General features: G+C 42.6%; 1 protein-coding gene across 1 annotated transcript in view; it reads right to left on the bottom strand.

Moving 5' to 3' along the window:
• The window catches only part of CSMD1 (CUB and Sushi multiple domains 1), a gene marked incomplete at both ends in the record, with an annotated part of 1,257,610 nt that extends 1,240,251 nt beyond the window's left edge, over positions 1-17,359 (bottom strand). Inside the window, one exon of the mRNA XM_082305706.1 lies at positions 17,293-17,359. Within this exon, the coding sequence (XP_082161832.1) occupies positions 17,293-17,359 (67 nt within the window). The remainder of the gene's footprint in view (positions 1-17,292) is intronic.
• Between the last annotated feature and the right edge of the window lie 4,268 nt (positions 17,360-21,627).

The following is a 21,627-nucleotide window of genomic DNA, read 5'->3' as shown; positions in this document are numbered from 1 at the left end:
GGTTAGTTAAGCATGACCTCCCCTGCCTGAATCTATGCTGGTTATCCTTAATCAAACTGATTTTCAAGCTGTTCTTTCACACTTCCTTATGGTAGTTTAATTTCCCCACAATCCTTGTTAAATTCACTGATGTATAGTTTCTTGACTGTCTTTAATCTTTTTTGAAGAAAGAAAATTTGCTTGCTTTTTTTCAATCTGAAAAAATCATTCCTAGACAGATCTGGCTTAAATTTGGTCAGTAAATAGCCTTTTGTCCCTCTGAGTTCTTCACTACCTGTTTTCAAAGTATGTTTTCAAAACTGGTTTTGATGAGAAAAACAAAAATCGTGAAGAAGTGAAGTGCATATTTCATGCTGTTTCTTTTGTGGTTATTGTGGGGTTTTTTGTGCATGTATATGTGTTATTTTACCACATGTAGTAAAATGGAACAAACTGTTGTCGTCAACAGAGAGTGGTAAAATCCAAAAGATTTTGGTTGCTTTGCATTCATGGAGGTGGGGAGGAGCTTTCCAGGCTGCTCTAGTCCTTAGCGCGGTGGGATAGCTATCAAAAGCTGTTCCAAATGCATTCCTCCACTTACAGGGAGCCAAAATGCAATGTGTCATCCTGAGGGAAATGGACTTAGTCATAAATTTACACATCTGTGACCTCCAGTCTCAATTACTGTGACTCCCTGTGCCTTGAGGTGAAAACCCATGTAATGTAGCAGCTGATAAGCAAGGCAATACACTGCCAGCACATCACTCCGGTATTTCAGAAATCCCTGGTTGAAGTTCAAGGTCATGGACTTGAGCTGCAGAACTTCAATGGGTTAAGGTGAAGTATTTCAGACAGGACATCTTCCTGTGTGGCAGCAGCTTGCCATGAATGCTGCACTCATAAACAAAGGGAATGTTTTCTACATTATTAGAAAAATGGATAAAACTTGAAGAACAGTCAAAGGTAACTATGGGACTATCTCCATAATAGATTCAAATGACTGCAATTCTCTCTCTCTCAGACACATGTACACACATGTATTTGTACTATATTCATTACTATGGTAACTGGGCACCTTAAGACAAATAGATGCAAATCCAAATGGGAGTGTTATACCTAGACCTAAATTTTTTCATCTCTTCAACATCAACGGTGATGTCAGCAGAGATGTGTCAGACACCTCACTAGTTAAGTGGTGTTGCAAAGTTTGAACTAGAATAAAAAAAATATTTTGCCTAGGTCTTAAATAAATATGAACCGCAGAACAAATCAAACAACTGCCCTGATAATAGCATACCTCTTTGTAAGATTTCTTTGTAGATTTTATTTGAAGGGCATAATGTGATGATTGTTAAGACCGTAATGATAAAAGCTATTGATTATTTCCTGAAATGAGCTGAAAATAGGTATTGCAGCACCTATATCTTTTAGGTGCTTCCTGGCAAATGAACCCCAGAGCAGTATTCCATGTGGACTACTTACAGTTCCACTTTTCACAGAATAATTGAATATTCACTGAGCAAGACAGAAACCCAACTGGGACCATGACTCTGATGTGGCAAGTAATGCTCTCTGTGTAAGAGGGGACCAGTAGGAGTCCAGTTACTGTTCCAGCAGCTTTTTAAATATTTTATATTGAGTTCCTTTAAGCAAGGTTTGGAACCCAAACCTTCTACCTCCAAAGGAAACTTTAACAGGAAACCTTCACAGCACCAACAGGGGAGAGCCTAGGGCAGTCAGAGTATATGCCACAAAAAAAGGATGAGACAGGCTTTAACTTTCTTATGGAAGAGGAGGTTGAATGTAGATTTTTCACAATCTAGATAAGCGTTCCAACTGTTAAATTACTCTCTCTACTGTGGGAAAATGAGAGGGCACCACTTCCACCCCCAGGAATATCTTATGTAAGGCCAAAGTTGGCAGGCGCACTTAAAGAAAGCCAAGCAGGTTTATCCCTATGGAAGAGCATCTATATTGAACATTACAATGACTGTTCAATAACAATCCTATAAAAATTGACGGTATGCAACCATTCTGAGTATGCCCAAAAATGTAATTTTAGGCTCAAAGGAAAACTTCTAATAAAAAATAAGCATGTGTAAATTTCGGTGTTTCTGGGGTTAAAGTAGCTGTTGAGTGGTAGTTCAGTAATCTAAGTACTAGTTGTAAATACCTTCACAATAAAGGGAGAACTTGATGCTTAAATTCTTCTGTGTATTTATTTACCGCTGAGTGTCCTCAACATCCATGAAATTAATTAGGAACTTAAGAGTTCAGCACATCTCAGATCTAGCTCTTGAATTAATAAATTATATTATAGTGCATTAGAATAATCAGCAGGTTTTTATTTTCTGAAATTTTCAGGTACATACGCTATACTAACTAAAAATTATTCTAAGCAGAGAGACGAAAAGACAGATATTGAAGGACTATGCCAGCAAAATAACAGTAAGGAATGTTATAGTTTATCAACAAAATCTCTTTAAATAAATTTCTCTGAAGAAACACTATTCTACTAATTCAAGCAACTAAATGTACATGCCATCTGATCCTTCGAAAGTGGCTGAGATATTCTATATGGCATTTTTTCTTATGGTCGAGTGAGTAGTTCTTAAAAGAGGAAAGCTCAATATATAAACACAGAACTACACAAATTTTTATGTCATCCCACACCAACACTGAAGTATTGCTACCTAAAATGAGCAATTACTTTTTAATTAAACACAGTATTTATTTGTAAACGTAATCTGTTTTTTGATCACAATTGTTAGCTGTTTGGACTTTTTTTCATTTTAATAAATGTTTGATTTTTTTCTAATCAAGCAGAAAACAAAACTTGCATGTAAAATATTTTTGTTATCCTATTAAAACAGTCCTACTCAAATAACTCAATCTTTCCCTTGTCTTGCTGGAAATTTAGCTTGCAGTCAGATACATTACATCTTGTTTGGCTGTAGTCCTTTTCCAGTTATCTTTCTGAAACCTGTGCTCTTCCCAGTTCTCAAAACCTAAGCAATGATTTTGTTTGCACAGGACAGGAGTAATTAATGCCTTCCTTTCCTGAATAGACTCTATCAAGAAATATTCAGAAATTTCTCTTTTATGGAAATGAAATAGAGCCTTTCAGAATGAAGGAGCAAGAACAGTCATGGGAGACTTGCTAACAATTAAAGAGATTCTGGTTTCTTCTATCTCATGCTACTCTTGTTCACAATGGTCATCTATGCTTTTGCTAATTATTTATTTGCATCACTTTGTTTTGTTTTTATGATGCTGATTGATAGGCTTTTCCACAGACAGTCCTGAGAGGAAGAGGTAGAATAAAGGGGAAGGGCAGAATTTGTACATCCCATTCAAAGCCAGCTTAAATGCATGTAGAAAGGCTGCTGTCTTAGGGAACAAGAGAAACAATTCTTTTTCAGACAGTGACAAATTTTGTAATATGAAACTAAACCCAGAAACCTATGGATTGGAGCTCACAGAGTATCTTGCATGTTTTAAGGTTTGAGATAAGCCTCTATCTAGGGGCAGAATTTTCAATGTTATTTTTTATTTTTTGCAATTTGTTCTAGATCTGGGTCTTGGGAGGGAGGAAACTGGCTGATTTAGAAGGATGACATGGTTTCAGCATTCTCAGTATAATGGACCTCTTCCCAAACCTTTTCTAATAGGATTTGTTGCAGAGTTTCCCTAATCTCTGCAGAAACCCAATCCTTCACCAGATCCCACCATTAAAGTTTGTCACAGCCCTCACCAGTTTTCACCAGACTTTTTGCTGATTGTCCTAGGAAAGAGAATACCATCAAGATATGACTTGTGACCAGTGATACCTTGGACCACAGAGGAGCAAATAGTATATGTGCAAGATGAAGCTACTATACAGTGCACTTTATATTGAGCTACTAACACACTCCATGGAAGTTGATGTTAGTGGAGAGGAGATCACTAAGCACCTGGTTTGCTGTATTCATTTCTTACCAGAACCTAATTTTCTAAGCATTTTCTCTGCTATCCCTCCACAGATCTCTCATAGGGCAAAATGTTGAACATCACTGTCATTCAGATGGTCACCGTGTACAGTCCTTACTATTTATTGGAATGCAAACAATCAAAATATTATCGATGAGAATAAAAACTAGGTAATGAGATAGTGGGATAGAGGGAAGTGGCTGTTTATAATGAAATACAGACTATTATTCTTTTGAGTGCATCAGCAACACTGACTACAACATTATGATCATTAAAAATTATGTGAAATGCATTTGGGAATCATACATGAGTGTTCCTTGAAGTTAGTTAATATAAAAATCCACATGGAATTTTTAGGTGTATGTGGGAAAAGTATGTAATTTACAGATTCATATCACCCCTTCTTATCTATCAGATGCAAAGTTCTGTGCAAGGTGAAGTATTTCTGAAGAGCTGGAAGTGCTCAGGGAAATGAGCAGGTAGAAGCTTCAAAACAAGCAAAATGCAGTGCTTTTCTGTACCGCAGGAATTAAATTGTAAAACAGATTGTCAGAAAATAGTGTGGTAGTCTGAATTATGAATAAGTTCAAGAAGAGGTTCATGAAGGTTGAATTTGTTGATGGATGTTGAACATAGATGCAACCTCTGGGTAAGAGTTCCCTAAACTGGCCAAGTGCTGCTAAAGTATAAGGTTGTCTGTATCTTGTTTCCTGGATTTTTTTCTATGCATTTGCTAATGGCCATTGTCAGAGATAGGCTATTTTGGTGTGATTTGATGTGACACTTTTGCATTTTTAAATATGTGAAGACTGAAACTTAACCAAATTCATGGGACATGCACAAAATCTGCGCACAGCTTATGTCCCTGACTTAGTTCTTCAGGTCTTAGGAGTGCCCTGTGCCCACCTTCAGCCTTTGTGCTGGTTGCTCCCAGTGCAGGAGTCATCACAGATTAGACCCTGGGTGCTTTCCTCCATGGGAATGTTAAACAACCACTTTGGAGCATAACAAAGAAGGTGTCTTATACTCCTTCAGCAGAGGAGGAAATTATAGAGTGACTGGAGCAAGAAAGATAAGGTCTGCAAAAAGGAAAAATTTAAAGAAATGGTAAGGGGAAAGGAAAGAGAAATAGCATTTAAAGTTACAAATCTGATGGTGCCAGCTCTGCCAGTCCTACAAGATAAAAGCCGTTATTTTCAGCATGTCAGCATAAAGCCTGTGTGTCAGCTCAGCAACTGAGCTACCGTGCCCATGAAGACACCAGTCATTATTTATCAGACCACATCAGACCTGCACAGTAGTGGCACCAGGGCTTCCACTGAGGGCACTTGCCAGCAGACGTTTCAAGTTTTGAGCTGTATTACCAGTTCTGCTCAGTAAGATTACACCAGTATGGATGTGTTACTGGAGACAATAAGGGAAGGTGATTATGCATTGCTCTTCGGTAAGACAAATACCAGGAATGGGGATCAGAAAAAAATTTGAATAATTATTGATGGGTGTGAGTGAACCAATCTGGGCTTGATTTTCCTTTCACAACGTTGTCCATGTTGTCCATTCCATTTTCTCTATGTTCCTGTAATCTATACTCTAGGATTTACCATAAAGCAAATCAATAAATCACATTATACACATGTCACTGCCTAATGAGCTTTCATTTAAAGAATAAATATAATAATAGACCAAATATCCTAGAAAAAAATTGAGTGGAAGAGGGCAAATAACAAGAGTAAGGATTGATTTTAAAAAATAAAATAGTCCTGACTGAAACACCCATTACATGCTATCATGCTTTTTCATATGTAGCTTTTTTTTTGAGATAGCTTATCTTCTTCAGTGGTACTATTGGAAAGTGTGTCAATGAAATATAAGAATGCTTTCCATCAGCTGCCTATGCTGTCCTCTGCGCTGAAAGCCCATCCCTCACCTGACACATTCTGTCACAATAGCTTATTTTTTTCACAGTGGGCAGTACATTATCTTTCTAGAGTCAAAGAGTAGTTTCTTTTTTTAATTGATTTTTTCCCCCCAGGGGACCTGATCCTCATGCACATCACTCTTTTGGAATAGTACCTAGACAACAGCAATGTGACTGAGTAGATCTGAGAAGCAAACTGCCGTTGAGACAGTTGCACAAAATGCTTCTTCTGCTTTACAAAACTGTACCTAAATGTACCAGTGCTATGTGGCAAAGCACATTCAAAACATTTGCACAAATCTATCCATCCTGCAAATATGGTCTGCAGAGTGATGCACAATAATATCAAAAGAAGTTTGGTGCCTATCCTACAGTGGTAAAACTGGTTAGACACATTTTTCCACCAGAGCCTGCCTCACCCCTTACAAACAGCCTGTTTCTTAGAAAGAATAATGGAGCCCCAAGGAACTGCAATTAGTTACCATCAATGTGGGATAAATGTAAAAATGATGAATACTCATAGAGGAGATAAAGTGGAGGTGGAACTGATTGCTTTTAATTCTGGACCAGGACAACGGCTTCCATTATCCAATATAGCCAGTAGTCTATGAGTTGGCTTCACTCCAAATTCTGATTTGCTGCTGCTTTTAATGTTTGCTTTGTAATCACAAACATTTTGTTCCAGGGTACATCAGATCCAGGGGTTTTTTTTATACACAGAATTACTTAAGTACAACAGTTTTAAAGAAAAACAAACCACAACTTCCCTTCAGGAATCTCTCCTTCCTAAAAAAAATAACAAAACAATTCTAGATTTGGAAACTTTGCTTAATTCAGATACTACCTGGGTGATAACAGTAGTAAATCCTGTATATTGTTGTCTATCCATTCCCTTTACAGCACTATATTACATTCAGATTATGATGATTCTCAAGTGTAAAAGTAAGTACAGTACAAATTCCTTGATGTTCAAAAGTGCTGAGATCTGCAGTTTTCTCTTACGGCAGTAGGAACTGCAGATACTTGGCACTCCTGAGAAGAAAGGCTCTTGACAATAAACAGTACCTTCTGCCCTCTTCCCAGGGTCCTTGAACTTTGCACTAAAACTTGTTTTGCAGGTAAAATGAGCTCAGACAGATGATTTTATTGTTGGGTATGTACATGTTCTTTTATTCAATAAATGGATCTCCTCTTCAATCAGATATTTTGGAAAAAGAAGGTTGTTTTTCATGCTGAATGCATATGACCTGATGTATTGTAAGTGTATTCCATCCACAAGTCTGTTTCTTTATCAAATATTCATATAAGTAAGTACCACTTTACCTTTACACTGCTTTTGGATATACTGAGATGCATTACCAGGAAAGTGGACTTATGAAGTCAGTAAGGAAATAAGACAGAAATAAAGATTTCTCTACAACACGAAATCTTGAGGACCCATCCTATAGTCCTTACTCAGTCAACTCCCGCTCTGAAGGCAAGGGGATAGAAAGGCTTGCAAAAAACAACTGTGCTTGTAGAAGCTGAAATTATTGTGGTCCGTTTGGACTAGCTTGACAATAAAATGGCTAGTACTTTAAAGAAGCTGCACAAGGCTAACTGAAAGGAGACTCCAGCTCAGTCACCTTATCCAGTATACAGAAATTATAGATCTGGACTTACCATTTCTAGCAACAGGAACTTGGATTTATGGACACCACAAGAATCAACACTAAAAAAAAAATCAATTAGGTGTCTCTGTTTAAAGCAAACTAATAATTTGAGTATATGAAAAAAAGGAAAACTGAATTCACTTTGACAAAACAACTTCTCCATTTTCCTTCTAATGTGCTATGACTCATCTCAAATCCATTGCAAAGTGGTAAACAAACTACACCAACTCAGTAGCCATCATCTGCCAGGAACATTTTAAAAAGAAAACCATTACTGAGCTACTTTTCTTGTCTTCTATACAGAGAAACTTATTTTCCCAGCAGAAACAGCACTTCACGTTATCTTCTTTTATTTTACTGTGTTTCCCTCGCTGCTAACAGCAACCTAAGAAATACCTCTTTAAGCCAGTAATTTATTTCTTAAGAATTAAAGTAGTTTGAACTAGTTTTAGGTGTTTTGAAAACAATCCATTTCATTTCAAACAAATCAAAAGAGGGAAGTTAAGTTTGATTAGTAATAACATTGTATACGAGAAGTATCTTGGATAGTAATTTAAATATGTGGACAACAGCCTTTTGATTTTATTCCTCATTCATTGAACTAATTTTATAATCGGAACTGTAACAAAAATAAAATTATTAGTCCTTCTTTGTTCTATAATCCTTCTGTAATCTAATTTCCTCAAAATAGCTGCAAGATAAAATATTGTCATGAAGATCAAAATGACAGCTATAAGATGGCCTCTCCACTCTTCATTATCCATTTTTGGTTTTATGATGACTATTTATTGTTATCATATAATTAATAAACGAAATCTAAATCACTGGATAATGCATCTGAAGCCAGCTTCTCTGCTGGTGTAAATCAACAGAGATCCATGAAGAGGGTTTCATGATGTTATATTTTTTACAATAGTTCTTGTTTGCAGATTTTAAAATCTTTTGGGTCAGGCCCCTCACTGTGTTAAATGACACTAAACTGAAAAAAGAGAGCAACTTCAATTTCCAAAATATTCCCTGATTCATTGCTTTAAAGAAATGACTTTGGAGCTTCTCAAGAGTTGACGGGAAAAATCTAAATTGTCATGGCAACATGAGTTCAAGAAATCCTTCTTTGCTGTTTGCATAGATCATCTCCATGCTATCAGTCTGTTTACTAAATGTTGCTAAAGAAAGCAATTAAAGGTTAATCTCTCCTCAGAAGCAAATAAATTATATAACTAGTGAAAGCCAGTGGAGTGAGGTACACTTCAGATAGGTCAAAAAATTTGAGGCATCATGTATCTTCAATGTAAACCACGTTTCTGTGATTGTTTGCATAACTTTTCATATTAATAACTAAGAGTTCAAATTCTCTTTATTACTATTATTAGATTTGTTCCAGCATCCTTGTTTTAATGCAAGTTCTCTGCGTGATATGTGGCTATAATAAAGGCCAGATCCAAAGTCCATTAAGGTTAATGAGATTTTTTTTCTTTTTTTTCTGTGAGTTCCCCAGCCTTTGGATCAGGTCCTAACTGGTCAGAATCTGACATACAGCAACCCAGACTATTCAGCTGACTGCTAGAGTCTATGATGTCCAACATACCTAGTTCTGCATAGCAGAATGCTTTTTCTCTACAAACTGGCAGATTTCTTTCAAGTTAACTACATTATGTACCTGGAAAAAAGAAAATTTCACCATTTGCATTTATGTCAATTAAATACCATGATAAAGCCTCCCCTATATAGGTTTCATGGGAAAGCAAGATCGAAATGGCTCAGTATAGCTTACGATCAAAATGCTACTACTGCTGCCACTGTTGACTTCATAAAATCTATTAACACTACATTCTTCAGTGTTAGAAACACTGCAAACAATGGGTCAAAGTGTGCGCTGGGGATATTTATGTGCTAAGATAAAGAAAATCAATTGAATTTCTCAAGAGAGATGTCTACAAATGCAGAGGGTCACCGACTGTGATATTAGCAGTTGCTTGATTGTACTGAGGTTCTAAAAGTGAATTATAAAACAGCTCTTCCCCCCAAAAAATGCTTGGTATGACTCAATCTATATATTATAAGAAACATCAGCGGGATACCAATAGAGAATCTGGCTGCTGGGGCAAAGCTAAAATAGTGTACTTAGTCACTTGGAAGCAGTCAGATTCTGCATTGATATCCCACAGACATTAGTGAGAACAGTGTGATTTGTCATTACCATTTGTTTCACAATCAGAAGCATGTAAAATTAGTCTAAAATAAGTTAAAACACTTTGCGTATTTTTTTTTTTATTTTATCAAAATGGCCTTTTCAAAATCTTCACTGTTGTGCAAGAAGCATTGCTCTTTCTTTCCTTTTTTTCTTATCACCACAGACACCTGCGTTCTTTTCCTAAGGTTCAGGGCAAGGCAGGTTCCACGAGCTCACGTGTATTCCTGTGATACCTAGCCACTTTCTTCCTAACATCAGCTGCTTCCTGGCAAAATCACTTCCCTCTTCCTTGTACCTCCAGCTGTGTTGCACACGGGTAATCTGATGTGGGTCCCAAGCTACAGCTCAATCCGTGTTATACACAGCATTAGTTCAGACTGACCCCTGATGTGCCTATACAAGGCAAGTTCTAGCTCAAGTACGATACCCAAAGGCAAGCCTAAGCTCTCATTTATGGATTTTGGATACACTAAGCAAAGTGAACCAAGCTCCCTCACCCATTTCAGCAGCAGGCATTGCAAGCACAGTGAAGAAGCTTTAAATCCAAGCTACAGCTGGGCCAGTATTTTAAAAAAATAGTATCCTGGTTGTGGTCCCCAGTGTGTTTAGGCCCACCCTTGAACCGCAGCTTCAAATACAGAGCAAGGCCAGCTGCACTTTTGTCCCCAGTGCACTGTGCATTGCTGGTGTTTCAGCACCAGCGTAAGCAAAATATAAGTTTGAATATTTGTGTTCTCTTGAGTTTTGTATGTGAACATGATATGGTGAGTAATACAGTTCAAAGGAAGTAAACAATGATTTATAAACTATTATGTCATGGCTACATTTGATCTGCAAATCATAGGATGAGGAAAAGATATATCCCTAGCCCCAGATTAGCTCTCTGCCAAATGTCAAGGGTTTGCTGCAAACAACAGAATTGTAAGAACATGTCAATAAAAAAACTTCAATATAGTTTAAAAATGGCTCTCTAATAAAAAAGACAAGGAAAACTTTCAGACGAGAAATAAAAAAAACTTCATGTTTGGCAAAATTGCATGAAAAAGTCATTGCCTTGAAATTAAGGCGTGAAGCAATTGCTGCAGAATGTAATTTTAAAATGCTGACCATATTTTATGCAAGTTTGCAAAACAAACACTGCACACAAAGTTTTATTCATTATTATTTATTCAGCTCTGTGTCAGCTGCAGTGCTGCAAACGTTTCTTTTGGAAAGCCACTGTACAATGGAGACATGAATACGGAACATGATTCTGTACTTCAGTATCCATGGGATACTGTAAGAGAGACATAAAACATCCGAAGACTAGAATGTACTAGGTTTCTCTGTATATTGTCTTTCATAATTTCTTTAAAGAAAAAGCAGAGAAAAAAAGAGGAAGCAAGGCAGAGGTCAGATAAAACCATGCTTGGAGATATCAAAGATACTGCTTAAAAAAAAATTACTTCCATAAATACATAAATCTTTTAATATTATCAAGGTTGATTGCTCAGATTCATCCAGTTTTCCTTTTTTTCAGTCATACACGGATATAAACATTGTCAGAAGTTCTCAGCCACGAGACTTCATATTAAACAGAGCCTGGCTCCACTATTCAGCTGCAGTATCTACCATGTCTGCCTTATTCAGAATAGCAATCTTTTTAAAATTGGCCATTCCAGCTATTGCTGAAATCAATAGAAATTTCAGTTTCCACTGCAACAGAATAGGGCCCTCACAACTGTCCAAAGTTACCTTTTACTTGACAGTGATGACTCAAAAAATGAAATTGAAAGAGGTGGAATCACTATTTCAGAATATGCATGAATGTATTGTTAAAATGCAAAATGTAATAATTATAAATCTGTAACAAACTGTGATTAATTTTTATGCTGGAAATTAAAGCATTAATATATTTGCAAGAAGTTGTCTTTTTTTTTTTTTTTGCTTATCTTTTGCTAAAAGCAAATCATTGATGGTATCCTGATTAATCAAGAGGAATTCTGGTTAATCATCAGTAATATAACAGTGATTAAATCTTGCTCTGCCCTTTTAACTGAATGTGCCCTCCAGGTAAAAATGGCAAGAAACTGTTGTCATTTTCTCTTTTTTTTTCCCTATGAGTAAGAAATGCAGAAAAAATTATTGTCTCTGAGCAAGTAAGACGCAAGTAAGACTTGTTATTGGTAATAAGATGCACTACTACTCTTGTAAGAGTTTTCAGTGCATGCGTGCCTCCATTTACGGTTCAATTACTAAATGCAGGCAACTGATAAATGTTGCCTTTGTGTCAATATAACACTAGCAATAATCCAAGTAGTTTGTTTAAGCAGTTAGTCCGTTGAGAAATGCTTATAACAAATACAGTGTAGATTTTCTTAAATGCAATGGAAATGTCATATAGTGGAGTGAAGTCTTTCATCCAGCCAGAACAAAGATGTGTGAGGACAAAGTAAGATCTCACAGCTTTCCTCGGGCATTAATGGCATTTTTCCCTATTTCAAAAGTTACTGGTTGATAAAAATGGTTTAAAGGAAATTGCAACTGATGTAGAAAAGTAAAACATCTAAGTAAAAGAAAGTGATTTATACACATTAGGAGAATTTCCATATGATTCTCATTCTTTGTTCACTACAGAAGCTGGAAGAACATCCAATTTAGCTCAGTCTAATCTGGCTAATTTTGCAGCCATATGGAGAACTAGAGGCCAGATTCTTATTCGGTGACCCTGATTTAAATCCAGTTGTACACTCGAGTTTTATTAGAGATCATGTCGCATACTTATGCTACTGCTTTGGTACATTGTATAGTTAAACCAGCAATTCCCCTTTCTACACTGCATCCCTCTGCTGGTTACAGGCAGCCCGGCACTACACTGCAATATCTGTGCTTACACTTAGAGCTGTTTACTAGCAGAATAATGTCATCATGGTCAAAGACATCACAGTTCAATACAGATTTGAGCAAAATGAAATTACATCTTATCTTTAAATTCACTGGAGGTTTTATACAGTCACACTATTAAGCAGTTACATCTCTGAGGAAAGGTTGCAAGAGGAAGTTTAATGTGACAGTGTACAGATGACATGTCTTGAAAAAGTTGAAATCAGTGGTCCCTAGGGTTTTTCAGCCTTTCTAGAGAGCATGGCAAATCTTGAGTGCATTGTTTTCTGTTAAAAATATTTACAGTTTCAGATTATTCCTAATTTGGTGGGGCCAAAGTTTTCATGAATGTAAATGATATTGAGGCCAAAGTCCCATAGATGGCTTTTAAAAACTTGCACATATCAATGAATATGTAATGATACTACCATATAATGGGTAATAAAAAGATTCCATGTTTGTAGAGAAAAAGCAGTCTGCAGGGGAAAAAAAAAATGACAACTGCCCCCCCAAGCAAAAAAAACCATGCCTGATCAAAATCATAAATGTCTGTATGAAGGGGCATGGGAGTGACAGTGAGTAAAATAAACAGAAAACAATCTGCAGAATCGTTCCCATATAGACAGATCACAGACGGTGCTGAAGTGCCCTCACAGATTTCAATGCATCCTGAAGTTCACGTGTGCTCACGCCTGCATGTGCTTGTATACCATCTCCAGCTCTGCACACTGGTATCCTGTTCCATACACACCAGAGAAACTGATAACCTTGTACTGGCTGACGGTGGGAATTCAGATCTCATCTATGGGTTCAAAGGGCTAAAATGAGTGTTTGGGGAAATCTTTTTTGAACTGATATGCTCGCCACTACATTATATTCAAATTGACCATATTTCATATACAGAGTTAAGGACATTGTATATATATCTTGATGGAAAATTGGGAAAGATACAGATCTTACCAAAAAGTAAATGCATTTTTACATTAAAATACTATGGGGTCAGAGCTGGCTATTCTCTTTTCTGTCTTTCTATGGCCAATTCCTCACTGGGCTGGGGAGTGGAGAATGTATCCATCGAATACTTGGTTTTGCAGCTGGGTATTCAACACTTAGCTCTGATGTTCTTTTAAAAAATCCCCTTTTTCAGCTCATTTTCCCTAGAATTGCTTTAGTCTTCTCTGGAAGAGAATGGAGCCTCTCTAGAGAGACCAGCTTCACAGTTTGAGAAACACTGCTTTGGAGAGAGAGAAAATACATTACTTTAAAAGAGACAAACACCCTCAGTCCAACAGGGGTAGGCCTTAAACATAGTGGTCACTTTGTGTGATGTAGTCATAGCAATTATTTTGACAGTGATAGCAGCAAACAGAGGGTACATAAAATGTTTTTTGGGTTTTTTTTTTTGTTTGGTTGGTTGGGTTTTTTTTTAGCAAAATCCTAAGCTGTAGATGTAGGAGTCCTTTCACTGTCTGGATTCAATTTAAGAACAGAAATGTTTTCCCTTTGCTATTTCCATTAATCTGAATGATACCTCTGTGCATAAGCCTGCTTATGCATATTTTGTTTGAGGCAATCAGGTGGCGATGAAGGTGGTGTATTTGGTTATCTGAACAAGTCCAGGAAATGATCTTGAAAATATTGTACCGGGACAATTTTAAGTATTAAGCAGTATGCATTTCTATATTGAAAATAGCTTGTCCACAGACCTCAGGTGACAGCAGAAAGGTATTTTAATCTTTTATCTTGAATTTTAGTCTGAGTTCAGTCTAAATCTACCATTTGTTCCCTAGCAGTATGAATTTTTACAGAAATGATACTGATGTGTTTTGTGTTTCAAGCAAATCAATAGTTTTTTATGTTTGCTTTTGCTAGGGTATAACCTATCAGAATTAGCAAATGGCTCTATAAACAAGCCCATCTTAAGATGCAGAGCTGAACACTGTGCTGCCTGTCTTGTTGAAGCATAGCTGCTATGATAGGGTAGTTTCTGGGAAAGTGGTTCCTTTAAATGACTCCATACTAATTTCCCTTGATGTTTAAAGCATAATGGACAGGGAAGAATCCCCCAAATGTTTTCCAAACACCCAGATGCATCATTCAGACAAAATGAGTCCAAAGAAATTTATAGAACTGCACCTCAGGTCTACCACAATGAACGATGACGTATGTTCATTTTCATCCTTTCTTGCCCCTTTAAAAAGTTACAGACAATTGCACAGCAACAAAGGGTTTCCATTTCATTTCATAACGAGGAACAATGTGGAAAGCAGCCCACCTCTCATTTTACTGAAAGATAAGGGAACGCCTATGGCAATACCTCCAGAAATTCAGCACTTTTTTTTTTTTCTCATAAAACCCCCAAACCAACCAAAACCCGGGTGAATTCCTGTTACAGTGACTACCAGATGATTCGACTACCAAGGGGCTTGTAAGACAAAGAGTTCTGGGGATCTATTAATTAAAATTGTATGTGCTCCTGAAAGCCTAGGCTCTTCATGTTACTAAGGAAGGAGTTCTTTTACTCTCTAAACTATAAATGTAATTTCAGCCTCAGGATTACGTTTGACTAAATATAGATACCTGTGCTCCATCGCCTGGGAAGGTAAATGGGAAAGAATTATGTCAAATGTCTCTGCTGGTTCCCCTTCTACCTGTTGTTTGACTTCAATATTAAGTCAGTTTGTAGCCTTTAAGTAGGTGTGTTGCTGCTCCACATTAAGCGAGGTATAATTACATTCTGCAGAGCAGCATCAGAGGCAGTGCCCAAATGTTCCTGGCAAAGCCTTTGTATGTAAGCAAAACACGTCGGATCTCCGCTGAATAACCATGATCCAGCCTCCAGCTTTTCATATGTGCTGTCAGCCATGAAAAGAAAACACTTAAATGTCAAACGACAGAACCAGCTACAGTGTATTTAACAAATGAGTCGCGGGTGTCGGCCCGCCCCGGGAGCCGGCGCGGCCGCGGCTGCAGCTGCCGCTCGTCCCGGGGCGGCCGGGCCCCCCTGTGCGGCGGCCGGGCTCGGCTCCGCCGCCCGGCCCGGGGCTCCCCCGCCCGCCCGGCCCCGGCCCCGGCCCCGGCCCCGGCCCCGGCCCGGGGCAGCGCCGGGGCGCCCGGCACGTGTGCGGCTGGGAGCGGCTGCCAAGCCCCGGGCGGGCGGGGGAGCGGGGACCGGGGCACCGGGGGGGGGGTGCTGGAAGTTTGGGCAGGGCGGCCACGCCGAGCAGCGCCCGCCGCCCCGGGCTGTGTGTGCCGCCGAGCACAGCCCGGGCTCCAGGAGCCGCCCGTCGCACAGCCCAGGAAAGCCGGGCGCCTCGCCGCCCCCGCGCTCCCTTCCCCACGGAGGCGGCGCGGCCGGGGGCAGCCGGGTGGCGTTGCCTGGTGAACCGAGGCAGCGGCAGGATCCGGGCAGAGGAGCGGTGCCACCGGGCTGGCGCGGAGCTGCAGCCGCTCCTCCGGGCCGGGCAAAGCTCCCGCCCGGCTGCCGGCAGAGCGGGCCGGCCTTCCGCCGCCTCTCCCTGCGGACCGCGGCCAGAGGCTGCCGGAGGGAGGGCACCCTGCAGTGCCGGGCGGGCGGAGGAGGGAGCCCGGCCGCGGGCACCCGCAGGACGGGGAAGGCTCCAGCCTCGCCCGCCAGCCCGGGCCGCGGTCGGCTCCCCCCGCTCCAGCCACCCCCGCACCGAGAAAAGCAGTGAGAAAAATAAAATGGTGGGAACGATATAAAGCGCCTTGGAAGGGTTAAGGGAGCCTCAGACAGCAGAGACCGCAACGGAACCGTCCTCCCAGAGGCAGGCAGGGAGCCGGGAGCGCGGTGGGAGAAGGCAGAGGCTGTAACGGGGACAGGTGCTCAGCTGCGAGCAGCCTCCCTCCCTATCTCTCTCTCTCTCACACACACACACACACACACGCTCGCATCTCTCTCCCAGCATGAAAAAACGCAGGGCTAATGAGAGGCGAAGTGAATAATGGGGAAGTTGTTGTCTCCAGCGATGAGGCAAGTGATGGGGCTGAGGCCAGCACCGAAGTTGTGTAACCCAATTCTCCACCGTCAGCCCCCTCGTTTCTCCTCCCTCCCCCCATTGATTTTAAGGAGAAACCCGGCTGGGGGTGGGAGACGCTCCCCACCGCACGCCCAGCAGAGGAGCCCGCTTCCCGCCGGCAGCTGGCGGAGGGGGACCCCAGCCCCGCATCCCCGCCTCCGCGTAACTTGCGGGAGCGGAGCCGGCTGAAGGCGGGCGGGGGCGGCTCTCCGCGGCCACCCACTCCGCGCTCCCCCATGAGCACGGCAAAAGCCGAGGAGGCGGGAGGAGGGGAGAGCCAAACTTGCCAGCCCGGGGACTGTCCCTCGCACGGCAGCGAGTGCCGTTCGTGCGTGCGCGGAGAGCGAAGTGTTCCCAAACTCCGGCGCTGCCCAGGCGGCTGGATGCGCACGGCTCCCCTCGCAGCGCCGCAGCGGCTGCTGCCCAACTCCTGGGGGCTGCTTTCTCCCGGGGGAAGTGGCCGGCCGGGAACCGAGCCCTCGGGGAACGCCGGCGGAGCCGGCGGGAGGTGGGAGGCAGGGAGAAGGGACCCCGGGCTCGGGGAGCCTGCTGTTTTCCCGGCGCAGAAACGAAGCGAGGGAGAGAGCTCATCCGAGCGGTAGCGGCTTAGCTGAGGGGGGAAATCAGTGCCATAACCACAGCCTCACACGAATCCAGTGCAAGAAACCCAAATCTTACCCTGAGCTGCAGTGAGGAGCCCCGCGCAGAAAACCAGCAGAGACTTGAATTTCCTCCACGCAGTCATGTCTGCAGTTATTCCACACACACACACACTCACACAAAACCCCCGGCGGCTCTTCTCGGCTGCGACCGTGTCCTCCGAGCGGCGGCGGGGCTAAGGACAGCGCCAAATAACCACCACAGGGCGAGGAGGGGCGGAGAGGAGCGGTCCGGGTCCCGAGCGCCGCGCAGCGCCCGACGCCTCCTGCAGGACTGGGCGGGCGGCTGGCTCCGCTCTGCTCATAGCATCAGTCCCGCGCCGCGGCGGGGCTGCGCCGCTCAGCGCCCGCGGAGCCCCGGCGCCGCCGGCCCGCCGCCCGCCCAGGGGAGGGGAGGGAGGGGAGGCACGCCCGGCGCCGCGGGCAGCGCGGCATCCACGGCCGCCGGCGGGGAGAGCCGGGCAGCGCCGGCAGGAGAGGGATGCGGGGAGTGCGAGGAAGAGGAGGAGGGGAGAGGGAGGGAGGGATCGCGGCGAGAGCAGCGCAGGCAGCGCAGCGGAGCGGCTGCCAGCCACACGAGAAGCCGCCGCCGCCGGACTCAACCATCACTTCCCACGGAGAGGGGAAGGGGCCGGCGCTGCGCAGCCGGCGCACGCCAAGCCCGCAGCCGCCCCGCTCCGCCGGCCAGCCCCCGCACGGCCCCCCCCGGGGCGGCCGCGGTCTCCCCCCCTCCCCCCGCCCTCGGCCGCGGCCCCGGGCGGCTGCCGCCGCCTCCCGAAAGCGCCCGGGGGGAGAAGGGTTCCCCCCGGCCCGCCGCCGCCCCGTTGCCCCCCGGCGCGGGGAAGGGTGGCAGCTCCAGGGCTACACCTGCCCGGGGGGCTCCTGCTGCACTGCCCCGGCGCCCAGTCCCCTGGCTCTGCCCGCAGCCCCGTCCCGGCTCCCCCACCCACATGTGCGGTGCGGGTGGTGCGTGTGCTGGGGTGGGGTGGGAATCCCTAGTCCTAGGTGAAACTCCCCGCTGCTTTGGTCCCCGCTCGGGAGAGAGGAAGGCTTTCAGGTCCCAGGTGTGCCCTGCTGGTTCCTTCCAAGTTGCTCATCAGAACAAGCTGTTGTTCCTGATGGAAGGAGAGGAGCCAACGTCTCCTTGAGGAACACCGCTTTGTCTTTATGTTGCCATTCCTGATGGCTCCGGTTGCCAAGAGGAATTTCTGCCATTAACTGTCCTTTCCAAAACAAACAAACAAAAAAAACCCAAACCAAACCCAGGCATGGCAGTATGCAGACAGGGGCTTCCCCACCACCACTCTGGACCCAGCAGGGCTGGTTCCCTGAGCCTGAGGAAAAGGACCTGGTGACCCAGGGCTGGCCTGTCACAGGTCCCCATGCTCCCACGGCCCCGCCAGGTGATGCCCGTTGCCAATAACAGTTTCTGTGCCAGGCCTACTGGCAAACGGATGGCAAAAAAAAGCACCCAAACCTGACTTTCAATCCAGTAAGAATTGTAAAGATTACCACCACCACCACTGCACACTGGGCCTGACTCCATAATTAATGCTTACCTATATCTGTAATTAAAATACAAAGGCTTACAGGAAGGAAAGACAGAAACACGAACACCTTTGGAAAGGTAGCTTCAAGGTCGTAATTATTCACTTATGATGAGCTTTCTTTCGTGGTGAAATATGAAAAGTTGTTTTCTCATTGTAAGTTGCAAGAAGGTGGTGAATGGGCACTGAACGAGGTAGGCTGACTTTGTAATAAGCTTGTATTTATGTATAAACGTTGCGGTACTCACTCAAAAAGAAAAAAAAAAACCAAAACCCAACCAAAAAAACCCTGGGCCCGGCAAGCTGCCGAGAAAGACGTGGCATTGCTGCCATCTCGTGGCCAGCCTTCCCTCCCTGCCCGCACTCTCTCTTCCCTACCCTGCCCTGCCTTTCCCCACCCGCTCCTCCCCTTAACTCCCAAACCCACTGCTCTCCGGAGCCGGGCCCGAACACTTCCAGAGGAGGGATCCAGTCTTAGTATTCATCCATATTTTAAAAACGCCTCGGGGACTCATTTTTGCATTCGTGAAAGGAAAATGATGCTAATACTTGTTAGTACCAGACGTGATGTAGCCAAGCAGCTGCGCAGAATTCCCCAGTCAGAGCTGCTCAGGCTCCTTGCGTACACCCCTCCACTTACTCCTCGTCAGTGGACTGGGGGGAATTCGCTGATGACTGTGAGAAAGACAGAAATGGTCACTAAGCTTAAGCTGAGACTCTTCCTTTCTGGCCTGCTGTAGTCTGAGGCTTAGATTTTTAAAACAAGGAGTTTTTTGCATTGCCTCTGGCCCAAGAGATCATAATCTTTTTTAGTTTTGTTTCATTGTATTGTCTATTGAGTTGGAATAGTTAAAAAGTCATAAATAAACTCCATTTATAGCTGTCTGGGTCTAGTTGAATACAGTAATGATTATATCATTTCTTGCTGTGCTGTTTAAGTAAGCACTCTTAATTTGAGAAGTTGCTGTTTAACCCTGCTCATAGCAGATTCTGCAGGAACTCCAGTATGATATAATATGTGCTTTCTCAGTCTTAACTCACCCAGGTAGGTTTACTGTTTCCTGAGGCTTGCTGTTCTCCCGTGGATTTTCTGGGCTTTACTGAACTTTTGGGACCTGGTTCCTTCTCTATTGAGCTAAACAAGTGGTAATTTCTTCCCCTCATAGCACCTAGATAAGACCAAATAACTGGGCACCACAATCACTATCACTGCAAAAGATGCCTCCTCTCCTTTCTTACATCCTATGACCGTAAACCATATGCATAAACATTGTTGGCCCTTAGCACATTATCACTTGTCACCTGAGTTAGTGCCTTACTGAGATAAACGGGACAGCACAAACCCCCCAGCTAACATTTCAGGCTCTCTACAGACTCAGGTAGATGTCACGGTGACTTTTATAAACACTGTGTGACTTAAAAGTTTTGCCAAACCCGAAAGAGCCAGACAATGACTGTGGAACTGAAGCTTGTCATTTCAGGAGGAATCTCCACCAACCTGACTCAAGCTAAGTGTGGAACTGCAGTACCTAAACACAGTAATTGCAGAAGATGATCTAACCTAATGACTGTAATCTCTCTATTGTATTTTAAGTACCTAATGTACTACCATAAAATCCCAAAATTTATGAGTTTGAACAGAGGCAATATTTCTCCCTATTCCCTATAGATGGTATGGAGGAGTGTATATGTCAAGCCTGTTTGTACTAATCAGGGTGATTTAAAGGGAACTTGACAGAGGTTTATTTTTAATTGAGAGCTTGTCCTTTTGCTTCCCTATGCCATATAAAAAAGGTCTGAAAGGTTAGATTTCCCCTTTTCTTTTCATTTTTCTGCTTGTTATGTTAATAATTTTGAATCCACGTTTCTCTGTTGTCGCTTTCTGGGAAGAAGAAGCATCTTTCTGTAAGGTGCAGGAATATCTGCGTGTATCTAAGCAAAACTACTGATTCAGAACATAGCTGAAAATGTACTATATACTCATTAAAAAGGGATGCCTGGGGGAACCCATAACCAGAATTTGTACTTGCCAGCGGAGACAGAAGGCAGTAGCTTTCTGCCAGAAGGTTATTGTGAAGTCTTAAGTTAAAAAATGTGAAAGTTTAAAATTCAAAATAGTATGTTGGGAAAAAAAGTCTATAAGAAGAGAAATCTTCAGCAGAACACAGATTTAGGGTGAGGAAGTCAGAAAGTAGAAGTCTTCTCTGTGAGCAACTTCATCAAAATGTTTTTTTTTGCCATACAAGCTCTGTAGTTGTTAACAAAAACAGTGAGCAGAGTTCTGAGTACTCTCACTTAACACATTGTCTTTTCAATAGCTCTGTTTTCAGACTTGAAACATTTAATGTAATAGTCTTCCAGGATGGGACAACAAAAATATTTATATGTACATATGTTCCTAATCCCAATTTGTTATACCATAAAGAATAAAAAGGAGGCCATGCCACCCACGGACTGTCTACAGTTAGAAATTTTGTTCCTTGGGTTCAGATTTGACTCTGCTTTCTTTTTGTGGTAGCGTTCTGTCCAAACTAGAAGTTTCTTTTGTAAGATTGACAATAATGATGACTACAGCTACATCAACTACAGCTGCAACATCAGCTACAACTACATGATTGTTATATATACTGTACCAGCACAGGCCAATAAATGTAAGTATCAGAAGTCTTCTAAGCTGGAAACAGAAGGAGAAAACAGGAGATAGTTGTAGGGAAAAGATGGTTACAGGCTGGCAGGCGGGATACTTCAAGGAAATATTGGTCAGCAAGAGAAGATGTTACGATACTGTTGTTCAAGAGGGCCCCTGG

This window comes from Platalea leucorodia, assembly GCF_965183815.1.
Source record: "Platalea leucorodia genome assembly, chromosome: 3".
Classification (NCBI taxonomy): Eukaryota; Metazoa; Chordata; class Aves; order Pelecaniformes; family Threskiornithidae; genus Platalea; species Platalea leucorodia.
Note: the sequence above shows the minus strand (reverse complement) of the source record. Positions and strands in the feature narration are given on the sequence as shown.